The sequence below is a fragment of the Haliotis cracherodii genome, unplaced genomic scaffold (assembly GCF_022045235.1).
Source record: "Haliotis cracherodii isolate W230 unplaced genomic scaffold, xgHalCrac1.p SCAF_13, whole genome shotgun sequence".
In the NCBI taxonomy this organism is placed as follows: domain Eukaryota; kingdom Metazoa; phylum Mollusca; class Gastropoda; order Lepetellida; family Haliotidae; genus Haliotis; species Haliotis cracherodii.
In genome coordinates, this window is record NW_027266268.1 from 10202770 (window position 1) to 10223892 (window position 21123).

Consider the following 21123-nt stretch of genomic DNA (forward strand, 5'->3'; position numbering starts at 1 on the left):
CAACGTTCACTTGTCCAAGGAAAAGTGAAATGTTAAAATATTCTTTTACAAGAATCTTTTACGCTCAGTCTCTTGTTGTATTTGGAGTCAAACACGTTAATGTGGGTTTTATCATGAAGTATCGGTTGCTTTCCTTATCATACACTAGAATGTTTTTTTTACAACCAGCACCCGTGTAATATCAAGATCAACATGTTAAGTAAGCAGCTACTAATCACACAAATAGCAACATTCTTAAACTTAAGGCTTATAACATTTCTACTTGTCCCGCACCTTAGCATACATAGATAGACAAGTTTGCCATTGTATTTCAACACCCTACTTATTTCACTGTGATAGATAACAAGCGGTTTGTGGAAATGTAACTGTGAGGGTGGTATTGAGTGTGAGAGTTTGGTTTATTCACTTTCAAAAGAGTTTTATCACAGCATGTAAGCTTGACATGAGAGGAAATCCCTAAGTGATGCTGGCACAAATTTACCAGTTTGATTAAACTTATGAACATAACCATGGCGACTCTGGAATTCCAACTCATGATTCTAGGTTCCTGGCACAGCTAAGGGACATAACTCTGAACAGGGAAATCGTTTTGTACAACAGGGACAAATCTCTCCAGGAAAAGATAATGTACTTATATATTTTTGTAACAAATTTATTTCTGAAGTTCAACAAATGATAAAAATCCATAATATTAATCACACAAACCTGGTATACTGGACCGTGAAAATACATACTCAAATAAGTTGAGTGAGTGAATGTTGTTAAACACTGCTGTCAGCATTTTTCCAGCTATACTCGGAGCAGCCTGTACTTATCATGTTGGGACCAGATAAACCAGTGACTGAAAGCATGAGCAACAATCCATGAGGGCAAGACGACACACGGTCAGCTGACTGACCATGCTGGTCACCCCATCCTCTGTTGTCGACTCTGAAAACCAGCTTATGATGCCAGGGACAAAATCTCACGACAGTCATTCAAAACAATTTATCCATTTTTAATCTACACAGCTACAAAATAAATGGATGACTTATAATTTAAAATGTGTTGTATAATTCATCAACTGTAAGAATTCTAGTAGGGCTGGGACGGGTAACTCAGACACTTGGGTTGGGTGGGTACTGAGTAGGACCCGGGTACCTACAAGACTACCCAGACCTGTGGTTAGTCACGTAATAGATTGTTTAATGACAAAAAATATCAAGAACTCCATGGTGACACTACAAGTAAATAATGTCCGCATTTCTTTCTGACTCTGCACGCATTCCTTCTGACTTTCATTTGTTTGAAAAAAGTTAAAGTTTCAGTCAGCTTCAGTGTGTGCATGATAAGGTCGTTTTATATGAGTATCTAAATACATTTTGCCCAGGCTACAGTCAACTATTCCCAATCGGACATTTTGTACCCATCTTTTGAGACCTACAGCGGGTACCTGGGTAGGGTCGGGTGATAGGGGGTAGGGTACCAGGGTAGTAAATTTGGACTCGTCCCAGCCCTAAACGCCAGAGATGGTCAGTGTGTGGCTAAGTTAAACATGCTAAATGAGCACGGGTATGGTGCTGACAAACCTAGAAACATAATCGGGGCGAATCGGGATTCGAACCAACAATCGTGTGTTTCTGGCGTGCCCAAGGGACGCAACTCTGCACAGCGAATCGTGGCGCCTTAGACGATATGCGTCAATAACAAATTATATGTGTGCATGTTTTGAGTTTTATGCAAGTCCTACTCTTGGTACCACTTCCATAAATGACACTGGGATTCTAAGAAATAACAAATTAAAAGGAAAAGAAAAGCTATGAGGCATAATGCAAAATGCATGCTTGGCATATCATATACAGTGTTCTGCTGTAAATAGGAAATCACCTAATGTTCAGACTTATCCATTAATTGAAATTCTTCAAATGTTCGGCTGGATGGAGAACAAGTAGTGGCCTGGCATGCCACAACAATGATTGTATGTCAGTAGTCTCCAGTATTCTATCACATAGGAAGAGTTGACTGTTTTATCACTTAGTGACAGTGCCTGCCCCAGTCTTTATCAAGGGAACAGGTGCAGGCTCTAAATTCAGCTCCTTTCGAAATTCATCCAAATCTTTTTCAAAGTGTTTTTCAAAATACACAGACATCAGGAACTTGGAACTGTTGGCACTCCTTAACACCCAGGGCAGGTAAATGCTCAGGTACTTTTGTCGATGTCTGAAATTGCAAAGGTGAATTTTATATATCAGAAATCTAACAGCTATAGTCACCATTATCAGTAGGTGAAGGTTCCCCATACAACAGTAATCAGTGGGAACTGCTCTTCTAAGAAATGATTACCAGCACCCGATCTATATGAGTGCGTGAGTACGGTCTTACACTGCTTTTAGCGATATTCAAGCACTTTCACTGTGGGAACACCAGAAAGGGGAATCAAACCCGGGTCTTTGGTGTGACGAGTGGATGCTTTAACCACAAGGCTACTCAACTGCCCCATATACTTCATGAGTCGGCACGATCACACAGATGAATAATCCAGTCTATATTTAGCCACTTGTCAAAGCCTGAGTCAAGTAAAATAGTTGCTCTGTCAGATCAAAATAGTCCATATGTATTAAAACGTAGAGCTATTAATACATCATAATTGGATGAGTTCGGCAAACAGACTCAAATAGTACCAGGTATATTCATGTTTCAGTAGACCACCTCCGTGGTCTAGTGGTAGAGCGTCGGCCCCAAAAGAAGATTGGGGGTTTGATTCCCGGACGCGTCATACCAAAAGACATAAAAAATGGTACTTATTGTTACCCTGCCTGGCGCTCGGCAATATGAGGCTACAACAAGGACTGGTCAGTTCGGAGTTGGTATACTGTGTCTGAGTGGGGTATTCATGTTAAACTGCAGCATGGTATCTCAGAGGGCTATCACTATAAAATCGGCATCAGTCTAACTAACACAAGCAGCCACACACACATGCATGCACATCACTATATAAGTGCAATAATCTTGAATGCGATGTTAAACCCCATTTCACGTCACCACATTCAAGTAGAGTCAATGTAGCTCATCTCTACAACGCGATCATTGTACATACTTTGGCCCAAGCCGGACAGGTCCCACCAGGGCCCCAACAGCACACATCGGTAGTCCGGTCTGGATGGCCTCAAACCACTTGACCACAATCTCCCCCAGCATGTTGGGGGGCATCCCCAGCAGCGTGTGCATCAGGTCATGCAGCTGTCGATACCGCAACATCACATACATCAGGTCGCGGTCATCCACGAAGTTGACAGGTCGCCGCGCATCAGGAGAGAACCCCTGCAATAAAAACAACCTCATGTGGGAAATTCTCTGACTCCAAATAAAGATAGATGAATGTTGTTTCTATATCCCTTCAACAATATTCAAGCTTGATCTGATCCTTAAAATAGAATTACAGTCTGCAACTTTGGCCACTAGTCCAAATCCCGAGTCCAATAAAACTATATTTGGTCTAGTCATGTCATATTCGTAGTTCCTATTAAATTGCTAAAATCTACTGAAAATTGTACAAACTTCGACATAGCGGACTAGAATGTTTTTGGCACAGATTGGTATGAATATTAATACAATGGATCATGATCAGCCACATTATTAAGGGGTCCTTGTCTAGGTTGCTCCAACAACTGACATGGGGTGCTCAGGATCTATTCTAACCCCATATATCTACGAAGATGTTCAACTTACAGATTAGGGTTTAGTGATGTGTTCAAGATTATTGCACTATATAGCAAAGTGTGCATACATGTTGCCGTTTGTACTAGTCCACACTGATGCTGGTTTTACAGTGCTAGCCTATGCCGAAGTGTTCAGTGCTGAGATACCATGACAAAGTTTAACATTGATACTCTACCCACATTGCAAACATTATCATGACAAATACACAAACACATAATACATACTGGCACTTAGGCAAGACTTTTTGTGGGGGTAACAGATTTTTTTCCCCAATATTCAGATTGGTAGGTCGCGAAATCGACAACAAACAGCATAGGTTGGAGCAGACCAATTCTCACCTGGAATCCGGGTAAGGTCAGGTGAAATGTGGTTCAACGTCGCATCCAAGATTTTTGGAACAATATAGCGACGTGTATGCATGTGTGTGTGTCTGCTGCTTGTACTAGTCCGGACTGATGCCTATTTCATAGTGCTAGCCCACTGAGATACCATGCCGCAGTTTAACATGAATACCCCACTCAGACAAAGTATACCGACTTGAGCCGACAAGTCCTTGTTTTAGCCCCTTAATGCCGAGCGCCAGGCAAGGTAACAACAAGAACCATCTTTTAACATCTGTTGGTATGAGACAGTTGGGGATCGAACCCCTGACCCTCCCTTCTCCAGACTGACGCTCTATCCACTGGACCAAGGAGGCGGTCTAATCTTCCACACGTCAAAATTATATTGATTATATTGATTATGCTAGTTTATTTCTGCTTAAGGATTAACTTGCAAAAGCTATCTTCCCAACAAATAATAAATGTTCTCTTTATATCACTAATGCTTATCAGTCACTTACATTTTTATCTAGGAATCTCCAGTAGGCCTTTCCAAATGTATTGTCTGGGAGACTCTTTAAGTAGGGCACTGAAATTGTCTCTGTTGTTATCAGGGGTTCTTCTCTGAAAATAGAAGGACTGGCGTCACCTGATTTCTGACCTGTGCTATGCACTTTATCATGTCATGTGAGTTCATCCATTGTGTCACACAATAGGAATCGAGGGAATGCTTGACGTCCATGAACCAAACATCAGACATAAGCTCAACTACGTGTTTGGATACTGTCCTCAATAAGACTGACAAAACTACCTGGCTCTAAAATTTGTCACTTAACGATTTCTCTTCAAACTCATTTTTGGCAGAATTTGAATTTCATTGAAATATTTTTAACATTTGAAGATGCTATCATCCAGTTACCCAGACAAGTTTTAGTCGTACCCTGACCAATTAACCAATTTGAACTAAAACCTGTCTTTAATAAGGGTCTATCTAAATATCAAATTTGGTAAAATTCTATCAATATACTTTGTAGTTATGATCCAGAAACTGAATCTTTACTGTCCACATTCTATTTGATAGATGTGGCTTATGAGGGGCTGCTTTAGCTGTCAGAGTTATCATGGTTAGCGTCTAGAAACTAAAGTGTGATGCCACGATAATAATGATCTATCTAGACATTGTGTTTGTACTCACTCTAGAATCTGCCTACCAACAGGGTCAGCCAGCATCTTCTGTCTCATGTAACGCAGAGCTATGGGGCCTGTTGTCTCACCCAAAGCACATATCATGTCTGCAAACACATCAGAACATACATGTTTTGTTTTCTAGAAATTTAAATGTTATTCGTGTACATAATGTAAAATAATGCTTGAGGAACTCTCACATTTCACTTTCAAAACCCTTTTTTAGCAACATGTATGTCTAATTAACAAGTAAGACTTGTTGCCTTTTCAAGCATTATTCACAGCAGTAGGCTAGTTCATGCATGTGAGATGCCTACAACTGATCAGTAAATAAAGATCTGTGAAGAAATATTTGGCAGGGTTGTCATACTTTGAATTTTATTAATTTTTCATGCAAATTTATTGGCAAGCAACTTAATTTAATCGGGTAACGCTGACTTATTTTGCCTAATTTATGCATATACACAGCTGAGTGGAGCTCTGGCTACATAATAGCAGGCTGTAAAATTAGGAGTCTATGCCAGGCATGTGGTTGATCACATGATCGCTGATCATGGTAGGATGACCCAGAATCAGCATGATTAGCCACGTTACACATTTGACTAACCCAACATTACACATAAGTCGACTTTACTGTTGTTTGTTTGCAACAGTATTATAGATATACCATGGCAGCATATATAAACGTGATAAATAATTGAGTTGGGGCCAGACAAACCAGTGACTGATATTATGTAAAGTGATTCACTCTGGCCAGGGTATGATGACACGCAATTAACCAAATCTGTACTCCCCATTCATTAAGTCTCCTCATACTACAAGCATAGGTTGCTGGTGATTCTAACCCAGAGTCTCCAAAATGTTTACTTTAAGGACAGGCATGAGGTACTGGATGAAAGCTCCTATGTGATTTACATGACGGCAAAAATTGTTGTTCATATCAATCACTGGACTGGATGGTCCAGATTTGATTATTTACCGGCTGCCATCATAAAGCTGGAAAAGTGCTGATTGCAGCAGTAAACGTGGTAAACAACAGACAAAAAAATTATAAATAATTATAGATGATGGGCGACTTGGCTAACACTTGGCCTCTCTAAAAATGATCTATACAAAACTTTTATTATAGATTTTAAAAGCCTGATATTTCATACCATCTCTGGCAGGATTGATGATGCACATAGCTGCAGAACCCACTGCAAGTACAGCTTTCTGAAAGAGTGAAGTTGGGATATGACCAGGGTAGAGGTCATCATAGTGAAGTTGTCTCCCCTTGTCTTCATAGCTATCGTCTGTTTGCCTGTTCTCATCCAAGTTTTCCGACTCTGGTGGTTACAAAATATATGGTTCATATCATTCTCAAAACAATCCAGCAACGCTTTTGAAATAGAATTCAGTTAAATAAAATGAAATACCAAGGACTAAGATTATTGAAAGATTATTGTGCTTCTTGTAAATCTACCCCAATCTTGATTTGATTAAAAAGTGAGGCTAAGATCTCTGAAGTGAAGGTTACCGCAAAATCTGCGCGAAAACTGAGGCACTCGCATCACATGCTACAATTTCTCGTCATTATTAATGACATAGCCCATTTTACCAGTAGAATATGTTGCTTTTAAACGTCGTATTATGACTTGTGATTGCTGACAGAAAATATTCTTTTGCATTCGCCTCTGACACATATATTTGGAATATGTCAAATTGACAAGTGGTCGAAATCGCCAACAAGACGCCATTTTAAAATACTTGTACTACTTGGTAAACAACAATTTACACATGTTTTCATTAAACATTGAAAGACACATCCACGTAAAGTATATTAGAATAATGAACATACTGTTTCTGATTATACTCAGATTGTTTATTCATTTGTGTATTAATGATTGTGAAACAATACTTGGAGTTTTTAAAAATTATTTGTTTAGTCATTTTAAAGAAATAGTTTAAACTTGATAGTACAATGATTTCTTTACGCATGCGTAGTCATAAACGGATGTTGCATGTGCTTAGCAGACAACTTTTGACAAAGTTAACAATGTCGGGTGTGATTGCTAGGAGTTTCAGTGTTCGACTTATTCGTCGCATCTTAACAATTCGAGACAAACACATTGGTGATAATACGGCGTCAACAGATTCAAGAATAGATAAAAACACAAACGCAGTCAATGACAGATGTGCAGTGAGGAGAAAAAGCGTGTGGACACTTTCTAGTGAAACTAAGCCCAAATATTGTTCGTTTGGTTCTCGAATACCAGTAAATTTCTATTCCGATGGTGACAATAAACACAAGGTCGTCGATAAAGGAAAGTCTCAAAATGTTGACAGTGTTTGGAAAATAGAACCGAAAATGCAGATTGCATACACATGTAAAGTTTGCAGCACCCGGAACTTTCAAACATTCACAAAAAATAGTTATGAAAAAGGGGTTGTCATTGTCAAGTGCAAAGGCTGCAACAATCACCACTTAATAGCAGACAACCTTGGCTGGTTTCAAGATGGTGGAGCTAAGTATGTATTACCTGTATATTCATTGTTAGCACCTGTGGGCTAATCCAGTACAGATACGTTACAAGTATGTATATATGTCTGACGAGTGGATTGGGTTTAATGCTGCTTTGAACTGTATTTCTGTTATATCTCGGCATGCCAGCTTAATACGGGTGGAAAGCTCAAAGTGTTTCAGGTTCTAAATGTTATAATTTGGTGAAGTCCACAAGCACTGGAATATGGTGCTGACAAACCAAGAAGCAAATATATAGTCAGGGCAAATCTGGGATTTAAACCCATAACCATAGGTTTCTGGCAGGTCTAAGGGATGCAACTCTGCACGGTGAATTGTGAACCTAGATGAGTGGACCACCTGTGCCACCCAAATTAGTAGAAACAAAAGTCTGGAACTTCAGCATAGTTCTGCTGAATGTAGTGGGGTACATATGTTAAAGGTATGTGACTCAGGTGATAAGAGTGAATTGGGATCAGTACTGTATTTCCATTGTATGGTGACATATCACCTTAATTTGTGAGGAAAGCCTGAAGTGATTTAGGTCCTAGATGTTACCACTTTGGTGAAACCAACAAGCATGGGTATATGGTGCTGACAAACCAAGGAACAAATCTAGGATTTGAACCCATGATCATACTAGGTGTGTCAGCCCTGTGAATTTGCCAATCCTTAGATTACTGAGCCACCCACGCACCCCAGATGAGGAGAAACAAAAGTCTTGACATTGCTTTATATCTGCTGACCGTAGGCCTACACAAAATTGGATTCTGTAAATTCAAACTACTCTCTGCAAGATATTTTCAGCCTAGTTACAATATTATCTTCAAATGTGATAGGGATTATGAAGCAGACTAGGTTCCCAGTATCCATTGTGTTTCATAAGAGCTGACTGCTGAGGAAGGGAGTAGTTAGAAGGTGTGACATGACTGGTGTTTTGCTCATGCTATCAATCACTGGTATGCCTTGCTGATAACTGATTGCAGGATGGCAAGATACTGTTGGAATACTGCTGCCTGCAGCATCAGGTGGGGAGGGAGAGGTACTAAGTATGCCATGCTTGCCTTAAGCTGGTGACTTGGTTGATTGTATGTCATCGCACCAAGACGGAGTGGAATGTTGCTCATCATCTCAACCTCTGGTTCGTTTGGGCCCAGACTAACTTAGTTACAGGCCACGATGGTGTAGGTGAAATATTGCTGACTGGTGTAAAACATCAAACCAAGGTATCGCACGGTAAATGGCAGTGAATAAGCATTACATGCAGGATTATGTTATATGGTACATTCATGGAATTTGACTTTCATTTAAGAGTACTCTCCCTTGATCTGCAGCCATGGATTGCATTTTGAATTGATACTATGGTATTTCTTTCAGAAATATTGAAGAAATTCTGGCAACAAAGGGAGAGAAAATTTCCAAAATTACAACTGGAGAGGATGGACAGTTGGAAATAGAAGGCAAAGATGATTAATTTCTGTTCCTGTTGTCATGGTTATGTCAGCTTGCAAGAAACACAAGAACATTGTTTTTTATGAAATGGGAAGGATTGAAAGACAAGAGCTTTCCCAACATTGTGGAACTTTTTTACATAAAGTCTATTGTTAATGATATCTGAGTTGTTTCAAATGATTTGGATCCATGTTTATCAAGGGATGGGCTGTCAAGTTGTTGAAGATGAGACTAGCATGCTGAAGACCGACTTCAATCTCATTACTTAAAGTAGCATAAAACCATGCATGCTCGCTCACTCACTCACATCAATCAAATTTGACAACATCCACATTATACTACCCAAAAAAGCTGAGGAAGGACCACCAGATTCTCTCATATAACTATAGTTACTCTCGTAACAGATGAACTGAAGTAATGTGAAAGTATTGGGAAGTCCTTAACTATTTTTTGTAGTATTTATGAAAACATGTTTCATCAGAATTCAATTCACCTAATCATTTTATGTGTCGCAGGGTTTTAGAGAATCACATGCACATCAAATTAAAGAAACGTTTATTCTGTCTACGGGCGTCTTTGTTGCAAGCAAACCAGTTCAGGTTATGGCTTTGTGTTTGGTACAAAATGATGACCATGAGTATCTCATTGAGGGACAAGCAGAAAAGAAGGCAATAACCACTGTCCAGCTGTCTTTGAGAGAATAGGTGAGGTAAAATAGAGTTAAAGGTTGCGTTGCACTTTGATGTGTAGCGACCTGCCTGCTGATGAGTGTGTGTTTGGCTGCTTGTGTTTGTCCAGACTAGTGCAGGTTTCATGGTGCTTGCCCACTGACGGACCATGCAGTATAACATGAGTGAGTGAGTTTGGTTTAACACCGCTTTTAACAGTTTTCCAGTTATATCGCGGGGTGCCAGCTTAATGTGGGAGGAAAGCCCGAAGTGATGCAGGTCTAAGACGTTTACCACTTTGGTGAAACCCACGAGCACGGGTATGGTGCTGACAAACATAGAAACATAATCGGGGCAAACTGGGATTCGAACTCTCAATCATAGGTTTCTGGCGTGCCCAAGGGACGCAATTCTGCACAGCAAACTGGGCCACCCGTGCACCCCAAGTTTAACATGAACACCCCACACCCACAAATTAGACTGAGAGCCAATCAGTTCTTGTTATTTCCCGTAATTCGTGCACCAGGGTGGGTGCAAGGTAATGGCTGTAACATTTTCTGGTTTGACACGGTCAGAGGATCAAACATATCTTCCGTTCTCCAGGCATACCTTTATGCACTGGACCACGAGGCAACCAAGATAACAAGACTGTCGCATCTGTGATGAAGAAACAACTTTTCATGGATGACCATGACCCTTGCAGCATCAGCAGTTATATTTCAACATGTTGCCCATGACCCCATAAACCCTGACACTGCAAGGAACCTTCGATCGGTTCGAATCCCAGTTCGACCCGTGCTGGTAGTTTTCACCCAAGTTGTAAACGTCTGAGACCTGCATCACCTTTCCTCACATATTAAGCTGACAAGGGGTGATATGAGTAACTTGAATACTGGCCAAAGTAGCTGTAAATCAAACTCACTAACACTATGTTGCTCATCGGCCGAACCAGTTCCGATATACTCAAATCTCAAAACAAAGCATGAAATGTTTATGAATGACCTTCAAAATTGAAACTGGGGGCACGGGTGGCCCAGTCGTCTAACGCGCCGCAATTTGCTGTGCAGAGTTGCGTCCCCACGCCATAAACCTAAGCTGACACGCCGCGACATAACTGGAATACTGTTAAAAGCGGCGTTAAACACAACTCACTCACTCACTCACTCACTCAAAATTGAAACTGGGGGGTAAAAAGACGCCCAATTATTATGTTGATGTTGCTACCCTTAGTGTTAACGTGGTGGCTTGCCTTAGTAATTTCGTCTGGCCTGCCTCTTTTGGGGACTGCTGTGTGTGAGTAGGGTCACATATCTATGCGATTTTATATGAAAGGTGAATTTTTATACACTTTAGTTATTAAAACACAACTCCTTATAATTAATTGACTTTTGGTTTGTCCATTATGTTCAGAAATCTGGCAAGTTAATCAAGTCAGTAATCCTTGGCTTTGAATTTCCATATGTGTAAATAATAAATCTATTTGTTATTACTAGTTTGTTTTTGTTTAACGCCGCACTCAGCAATATTCCAGCTATATGACGACGGTCTTTAAATAATCGAGTCCGGACCAGACAATTCAGGGACTGACATCATAAGCATCGATCTACGCTGTTGGGATACGATGACAAACAAACAACAAACAAACAACAAACACAATCCTTATGAGTATGGAGTTTGGACCTGCCCATTATCAAGGAAGGGATGCATTTAACTGGGTGAACTACCCCACCTCACCTGACATTTAGTGATTGTAGCTGGAACGAACTGTATCCAACAGAAGACATCACCTTGCACTCTATTCCCAGTATGTCTTTGGCTTGCTCATAAATAGTTATCTTTGTACATTAATCCAACCTTGTGTAAACATATCAGCATAATTATATAAAGCACAGTAAAGTTCTAATATAGCAAAAATGAAATAAGTCGAGTAAAATTGAACACCGTTCGAATTGGCCCGCGCTTTCAACTCTCTAGATACTACTTCTTAGAATATTATATATTACAACGCGATCCATGACCTCAAAATAGTGTGGGGTTTAAGTTTTCATCCAGTGAAGTATTAATACATGTGGAAAGTCATGAACGAAATTACAAGCAATCTTGCTTTTTCGCTTACAAAATTGACATTGCTATAAGAAAACAAGGTGTAACATTTCTATAGCCTGATTTTATAGCTAGTTTCACTTAATAGCCACGCGTATGCTGCGTCCCATTGAATCTGGACCAGAAAATCGAGTGATTGACATCATGAGCATCGACTTCAGTACTGGGATACGATGACATGCAATCGACCAAGTCACCAACCGAATCATTTAGTAGGGGCCTGAAGTTAGCAGCGGGTTCATTGTTCGTTTTTCGAATAACGGAAAACAAGCCAGTACCGTGTTCTTGGCGCCAACCCGGTGCTGGCCTGTTTTTCGTTATTCAAATGTACTGAATACCTTAACAGCTTTTAGACGATGATGTAAGACGAACCTGCTGTCATATATTAAATGAGTTTCAGTGTATTTGTCCACATTACTATAGTTGTTTAATATACAGCCTTTGAATAACGAACCCGGTGCTTACTTGTTTTTCGTTATTCGGAAAACAAATAACGAATAACGAACCTGCTGCTAACTTCGGGACCCTTCATTTAGTCGCCTTTTACGAGAAGCATAGGTTTCTGAGGACTTATAATCATACCTGGAATTTCCACGGGTTATGTCAATTATGTCATGGCAGCAAAAACTTATGAAATGCTACATTTTAAACTCAGGTATATAATGGGCGGTCGGGTGGTTAAAGCGTTCGCTCGTCACGCCGAAGACCCGGGTTCGATTCCCGACATGGGTACAATGTGTGAAGCCCATTTCTTGTGTCCCCCGCCGTGATATTGCTGGAATTTTGCTAAAAGCGGAGTAAAACCATACTCACTCACTCACTCACTCAAGTGTTTAATCAGTCAGATGTGTATAGCCTGCAACCTCGGGATATCGCGGTATTTGTCATGTACGCTAAACTCAATAGTTGCACCGTTGAGTGCAGCTGTTGTACAAATAGGATGCGACCTGACGTATGTTTAGCTTTCATAATAAACAAAAGTAAACATTTATTTACGCTGTTGTCTCACGACTTCGTAAGAGTCAGCTATAGCACAGTATCCCTATCTGGGGTTGAGTAGTATTGTTTAGACTCCAGCATTGTCAACCTGGGAGAGCAGGGAACCCTGTATGCAACAACGATGATCTTCTTCCCTTTCAATGTCTCAACACCCGCTGTTTAAACTATCCTTTTGCGATATTGCGGAAATCTTATGAAACTCCGCACGCACGCATGGACGGTCTCGGGACCCGTGAAGATCCGGGGTAGAATAGATCTTCAACAACCCATGCTTGCCGTAAAAGGCGACTTTGCTTGTCGTAAGAGGCGATTAACGGGATCGGGTGGTCAGGCTCGCTGGCTTGGTTGATGCACATCATCGTATACCTATTGCGTGGATCGATGCTCATGATGTCAGTCACTGGGTTATCTAGTCCAGACTCGATTATTTCCAGACCGCCGTCAAATAGCTGGAACATTGCTGAGTGGCGCTAAACAACAAACAAACAAACAAACAAAAAAACAAACAAAAAGTTTATTTCAAATGACCATACGATACAGTTAACCGTGTTTATCATGTTCGATTTGCTTAAAACCAAAATCAGCCAATCTGCTTATCGTTCTTCATCAACACGTGTTTGCTGATAAAACTAAATCAAATAAGACAAGTGTGTGACGGGCCAAAATTAATTTCCCCTTGGTGCGAAGACCAACTGTGAGCAATCAGTCGCAAGGTGCTGCTCGCATATCCACGCGGGTATATAAGAAGAAAGATGACTTAGTACGCCACCACTCCACACCAGACAACATGATCGCCGCCCTCGTCCTCGCTGTCGTCGTCGCAGTTGCTCAAGGTAATGGATTCACGTAAAGGACGAGATGCGGGTCTGCATAATTTCAGAATTATGGAAACCTTGAAATCGGTTTACATTTTTATATATGTTCATTTGAATGAGAACTAGACTTCGTTTATTTCAACAATTGCATGTTTTGGACTTGTGATAACTCTGATGTTTTAGTAAGGATGAAACGTGCCAAATGTCTGATTTGCCCGAAGCAGATTTTCTTAGGATTTGTTCGTTTGTTGTTTAACCCCGCACTCAGCAATATTCCAGCTATTTGTTTGCTGTCTGTAAATATAGAGAATCTCACCCAAGTGTCTTTTGATATCAAATATATCAACACGAGTTGATAAAAGTGGAAAAATTCCGAGGCTTGCCGAGGATTTTTGCCACTTTTATCAACGAGTGTTGATATATTTCATATCAAAAGACACGAGGGTGAGATTTTATTTATCATCCAACATCATTCTTCCAACTTTTTCAATTTGTAGACAGTAATTAGCAGTGTCTTTAGTGAAAAAAGTACTGCTAACAGCTTCAGTAGCAGAGCCATTAGTGATGTCATTTGATTGTGACGTCATGGTAACCAGTGATGTCACAATGGTCTGCAAAGCATTGTGATGTAATTTCATTGCAGCGATATCTACAGTGTAGATATCGCTTGATCTCATCCAAGCGATATCTCCTGTGGGAGCCAGTTTTGGATGTTAAAATCGTGTCTGGTCCTGATAATCTTGCGACATCATGAGCATCGACCCCCGCAATTTGGATACGATGACATGCATCAACCAAGTCAGCGAGCCTGACTACCCGATCCCGTTAGTCGCCTCTTACCACCATCATGGGTTGGTGAAGACAATTCTAATCCGGATCTTCAGGGGTAGATTTTCATAGCAGATGTAGTTACAAAAAGTACAGAGATATGGTAAAAATTCTTCGTGGGTCTTGACTTGCTCAGTCTTGGATTTTCATTTGAAGTTCGAAAAGCCTGTGTAACTCAGTTTAACTGTACTCATGTTCAGTTATGTCAGACGTGGAAGTACCGCATCCGTGGTCTAGTGGTAGAGCGTATGCCCGGAGAGTGGAAGGTCAGGGGTGTCATACCAACAGACGTTAATAGATGGTATTTGTTTTTACCATGCCTGGCGGTCGTCATTGAGGGGCTAAAAAACAAGAACTGCACGCACGCACACACACACACGCACACGCACACGCACACACACACGCACGCAAGCGCGCGCGCACACACACACACACGAAAACGGGATAGGGTGGTCAGGCTCGCTGACTTGGTTGATGCATGTCATCGTATCCCAATTGCGTGGATCGATGCTCATGATATCAATCACTGGATTTTCTGGTCCAGACTCGATTATTTACAGATCGCCGTCAAATAGCTGGAATATTGCTGAGCGCGGCGTTAAATAACAAACCAACCAACAAACCAACCAACAAACCAACCAACATACCAACCAACCATTACTAGCGGGCCCGTATCCTACCTTGTCTTTATACATATGGGGGTTTATAAAGAAGATTGATGCCTTCCTGGACCTATAGCTGTGTCCCAACATTAGGCTACCCATATGAATTCGAACCGTGTCCCTGGTGTAGAGGGGATGGAGCTCGACATCATGACAGTTCATATTATTTTCTAGCGTTCGCTTGTCACGCCGAAGACCCGGGTTCGATTGCCGACATGGATACATTGTGTGAAGCCCATTTCTGGTGTCCCCCGCCGTGATATTGCTGGAATATTGCTAAAAGCGGCGTAAAACCATACTCACTCACTCATATTACTTTCTAGTGGTCTTATTTAGCTCACAATCCAATCTCCAATTGAAGGAAATTTGTCTGTGTCAGTCTCACTCCGTACAATAATATCATGGGGAAGGTCAAGATTCCATATTTGACGTATGCATTATAGACCTTTATACCGTATTTATACTAATGTATGCACGATTTCATATATACAGTAAACTACGGTTATAACGAACACGCTTATAACGAACTGACGGATATAACGAACTTACTTTTTTGGTCCCGACCATTTGCTGTAATTATGCTGTATATATGCTTATAACGAACTACAGTTATAACGAACTAAAATTAGTAGTCCCTTTGAGTTCGTTATAACCGTACTTTACTGTACTGTTTTCATAGTTATAGTTTGCCATATTAAGCGCATTAAGATAGACAGGAGCCCAGTCAATCATATGGTATCATCGAAGTAAGATGATTGCGAATCTGTCTGTTGCATGTTCATCCAGCTCTCCTTTAGTATAAATACCGGGTATTATTCTCCACAAACTATATCTAAACCTGCCATTTTTCTGAAAATGTAGGTTGTGGGATTTTAATGTATCGTTTTTCTGAAAATTATTTCAGGCTGCCCAGACAGATATTCAAGTGTTGGAACAATGTGCGTGCACCCGCATCGCATACAGTCGACATATGCTGAAGCTTACGTAAGTGGGCGTGGGATTTGTAATCAGGAACATGGGACACGGAGTACAATATCAGTTATAATATACATGTATAAATGCCGACTCTACTATTTAAACCATCACACGTAGTCCAGTGGATGGCTTTGTGCCCAGATAACACCGTAAAATGCTTAACATTCCTATCGAAATACACATAAAATACTAAATTGAAAATAGAGAATTTAAAGGTTTATATATGAAGAAAAGCCTCAAAATGAAGCATGCTCTTTGTCCTCCCGGGGCTGTCGGGTAGCCTGGTGGTTTAAGCATTCGTTCGTCACGCCGAAGACCCGGGTTTGATTCCCGACATGGATACAATATGTGAAGCCCATTTCTGTCCCCCGCCGTGAAATTGCTGGAATATTGCTAAAAGCAGCGTAAAAGCATACTCACTTACTCCCCCATGGACTGGGAATGAAAATTATTATTATTATTATTATTATTATTATTATTATTATTATTAATGTACTTGCTCCTTTCAATGCGGTTTCACTTAAGATGTGAACGTCGATATGATTAAAATACTGTTTGAAGTTCGATCACTCATATACTTATGAAATTGCGTGCTCAGTTTTCACTAAGAATAAAACATCACCAAAAATATTATTGATCCCTAACTTTCTTTGTTTGAGATATTAATTGTTCAAGACCTAAAATTAAGTCTTTTATTCCCGTGGTTGTTACACGGTGAAACACCCCTATCCGGGCAGTACCAACGTCGTCCAGATAACTAATCATTGTAACGTAGTCTACATTTGCAGGTATGGAGACTCTCAAAGCATTCACCGTTCTATATATAGAGGGTTTCATGTTGATCATTTGAACAAAGGGGTTAGGGGTGGCCTTGTCGTCTGAGGCGCCGCGATTCGCTGTGCAGCGTGGCGTCCCTTGGGCACGCCAGAAACCTATGATTGTGGGTTCGAATCCCGGTTCGCCCCGATCATGTTTCTAGGTTTGTCAGCACCATACCCGTGATGGTTTCACCGAAGTGGTAAACGTCTGAGACCTGCATCACTTCGGTCTTTCTTCCCATAGTAAGCTGACACGTCGCGTTATAACTGGAATACTGTTAAAAGCGGCGTTAAACCCAACTCACTCACTCGTTTGAACAATCCTGCCTAGCAAAAAGAAAGTATACTCTTGATTTGACCCAAAACTTACAAACGTCATCAAACGTGTACCTAATGCAGTATAATACTCTTGCAGTGCGGTAGCATAGTGGGTAAAGTGTTCGCTTGTCAACCAAAATTCCTTGTTCGACTCCTTACATATTGTGAAGCCGTGGTATTTCCAAAATATTGACATTTTATTCATGACTCAATAATATATATATATCAACTTGTTTTCGTCGCTATATGGCTGAAATAATACCGATGCGACGTTAAATTATAACTCACTCACTCACTCAAAAACATCCATACTCACTCACTCTTTTTTTTGCAGAGCCTCTGCCGTTTAATGAGGAGCCAGCTGGCTGCCCCTACCACAGACGCCGATAAGCTCGCTTTGTCCACATTCCTCCAAACATTGAACCTTAATGGTAGGCTGGAGAACATTTCGTTGTGTTATCTCTCAACCAACTATTTACAAACACAAAACTCAGTCGTCTTAGTCGCCGCAATTAGCTGTGCAGAGTCGGTCCCTTACGCTATCCGCCCACTTTCGCGACGTTGGCCGCGATATATCACGATGTTAAGCTCGTGTGAAAGATCGTTAGACACGATGTGAGTACGATGTCTTCACGATAGACACGATGTAAGTACCATGTTTTCACGATAGACACGATGTGAGTAGGATGTCTTCACGAAAGACACGATGTGAGTACGATGTCTTCACGATAGACACGATATGAGTACGAAGTCTTCACGAAAGACACGATGTGAGTACGATTTATACGAGCACAACACGTTTTAATTTTCATGGTGAAGAGCAAACTGCGTCCTTGTCACGAGCATCATACGATGTTTATACGAGCTGGACCCGTAGTACGAGCTAGCTACGAAGTCCCACGAGCTTACTACCATAAATCAATTGCTGAATACGAGCTTATCGCGAGTGCGCTACGATATGATCACGTGGGGACGCGCAGTTGACGCAAGATCATCATGAGTATGAATACGGGTCGCGTCACCAACACAGAGCCAGGACCAGTCCGAGGACCAACTCTCTACCCTCAGTTCCAGTTTGAAGAGATTACCCACACCCACACCCTAACCCACACCCTCACCCATACAGAGCCAGGACCAGTCCGAGGACCAACTCTCTACCCTTAGTCCCAGTCTGAAGAGATTACCCACACCCACACCCACACCCACACCCTCACCCTCACCCACATCCACTCCCACACCCACACCCACACTCACACCAACACCCACACCCGCACTCTCGCCCACACCCACACCCACACCCTCACCAACACCCTAACCCACACCCACACCCACACCCACACCCACACCCACACCCGCACTCTCACCCACACCCACACCCACACAGAGCCAGGACCAGTCCTCTACCCACAGTCCCGGTTTGAAGAGATTACCCACACCCACACCCGCACCCTCACCCTCACCCTCACCCTCACCCACACCCTCACCCTCACCCTCACCCACACCCACACCCACACCCACACCCACACAGAGCCAGGACCAGTCCGAGGACAAGCCATAGTCCGCGAGGATGAGTCTCAGGGGAAATGTTAGGGACCCTCTATCCTTGGACCGACCCGATCCAGAGGCTCCAGGAACTCTGGAACTTCTGAAACCCTGTCCTGTCCTCTCGTGCCAGCTTCTGCAGGAGGGATAGAACCTGTGCCTCGGCCGACTTAGAAGCCAAGTCCTCACCCAAACCTCGCACTGCACTTGACCGATAAGGTCGTTCCTCCTCTTCCCTCAATCTCAATAAAATCAGATCTTAGTTCTGGCTATCGCTAAACAAAGATCTGAGGGTATCACATTACGGGTCACGTCAGAACGACCTTTCATCCGACCAATCAAAGCGTCGCTTACCAGATCATGAAAGTAACAGTCGGAATGTGTTTTCTAATCATGCAACCTCGAAAACGTTAAAACTGGCTATTCCGAACGACAGTTACGGCCCGTACGACTGATTCCGTCAAAGTTATCGTCTGTCTATCGCTTCCGTGGGATAAATATTTGAACGGAGGAGGCGTTGCACAGTACGCGAGAAGCACTGCCAAACAATCGCAACCATATGTTAGACATTCCGGAATGTTCGTTTGCTCAGTTTTCAAAATTTCAATCGAGAACTGTGTCAACATTTATAAAGCGTAGTCTGAAATGGAAGTAGCTAGGCTGCTTTCTCATTGGCTGATATCGACTTCTTGTCCTTCGTTTCAGCTTTCTGTCAAAGTTCACGAAAGGTCGTTCTGACGCGACTCGTAATGGAATGCCCTCAGATCTTTGTTTAGCGGCAGCGAAAACTTAGATCTGATTTTAATGAGAAGTCTTCTTCCCTTCGCTTACGTCTCCACATACCGTCTGTACTGGAAATCAGATGCCATGTTGCTGCCGTAAGCACTGTGTTGTTTGTGCCGCGAATACCAGTAAAACGCCCCCAAATTAGGCCCTATTCCGGTTTCGGTTTAGACTTCGTCACCACTCGCCCCTTTCCGTAACCTGCAAGAAGACGAGTCGCTATTCGGCTTGTGCCGGAATAACACGAGTTGGTCACGAATGGACATCGTGATAAACTCGTGGAGATCGTGTCATGTCGTGGGAAGCTCGTAACTAACTCGTACACAACACGTATTCAACTAGTCTAGTCCATCATCGGTATGATTTCGCACTGACATCGTACTAAACTCGTGTTAAATTCGTAGTAAGCTCGTGGTGTGCTCGTATGACTCCGTGTTAGTGTCCAGTGTACTTCATCGACATCACAAAATACGCATCATACACATCGTAACATATCGCGGTCATCATCGCGAAAGTGGGCTGGTAGCCAGGCGTGCCTGAATCGTTGGTCGAGTGATCGCATCCTTGATTCGGCCTGATTATAAGTCTTGGTTTGTCATCATTTAAACAGGAAACGTCAACCATTCGGTCCAACTTCACCGGATTCCTATTGACGTAAAGTTATCAATCTGTGACGTCATGAACTATAGATGACCTCATATCGTACTTTCTAAAAAACATTCGGCACTTCATTTCGCTTAAACTAAACAATTAGACACAAATAGTTAAAATGCACGTACAGATATCGAAGAGTTGTTCAGTGCCTCCTTCTAACCCATATTCTCTAAATATTCTCCGGGATGGTCGGGCAGCCTAGTGATTAAAGCGTTCGCTCGTCACGCCGAAAACCCGGGTTTGATTCCCGATATGGGTCGAATGTGTAAAGCCCATTTCTGGAGTCCCCCGCCGTGATATTGCTGGCATATTGCTAAAAGCGGCATAAAACCATACTCACTAAATATTCTCCAAATATTTTTTTCAGACAGCTTCTACGTCAAAGGTCCAGCCGGCCTAGGTCTTTGCAGTATCTTCGTCAAAGGAGAAGGATATGAACAACAGTCAACCAAGTGTGAGAACGCCAATTACTTTGTTTGCCAGAAAAATTGAACTTTCAAATAAACAATAAACCGATCATAATATACTCTTCGTACTGTGTTGTCTGCATCGATTGTACATTGTTTCAGAACCGTGGAGGTGAGGTGAAATTGGATTAACGTCGCGTCCAAGATTATTGCACTTATATAGCGACGTGCATGCACATGTGTCTGTGTGTGTGTGTGTGGCTGCTTGTACTAGTCCGGACTGATGCCGATTTATAGTGCTAGCCCACTTAGATACCATGCCGCAGTTTAACATGAATATCCCACTCAGACACAGTATACTGACTCCGAGCCGACCAGTCCTTGTTTTAGCCCCT

The 21123-nt window shown here is 41.9% G+C and overlaps 2 protein-coding genes across 2 annotated transcripts; one reads left to right on the forward strand and one right to left on the reverse strand.

Moving 5' to 3' along the window:
• Nucleotides 1-672: 672 nt before the first annotated feature.
• On the reverse strand, nucleotides 673-6940 carry LOC139458866 (ubiquinone biosynthesis protein COQ4 homolog, mitochondrial-like). The gene is made up of 6 exons (XM_071240300.1): nucleotides 6802-6940; nucleotides 6359-6529; nucleotides 5215-5311; nucleotides 4541-4643; nucleotides 3077-3300; nucleotides 673-2199 (listed from the first exon to the last, which is right to left on the reverse strand). The coding sequence occupies exons 1-6, from the start codon at nucleotides 6938-6940 to the stop codon at nucleotides 2010-2012; spliced, it is 924 nt and encodes a 307-aa protein (XP_071096401.1). The 3' UTR covers nucleotides 673-2009.
• A 6773-nt stretch (nucleotides 6941-13713) lies between these two features.
• Nucleotides 13714-20813, forward strand: LOC139459363 (uncharacterized). Its single transcript, XM_071240825.1, has 4 exons — nucleotides 13714-13759; nucleotides 16136-16215; nucleotides 17677-17773; nucleotides 20689-20813. The coding sequence occupies exons 1-4, from the start codon at nucleotides 13714-13716 to the stop codon at nucleotides 20811-20813; spliced, it is 348 nt and encodes a 115-aa protein (XP_071096926.1).
• Nucleotides 20814-21123: the final 310 nt, after the last annotated feature.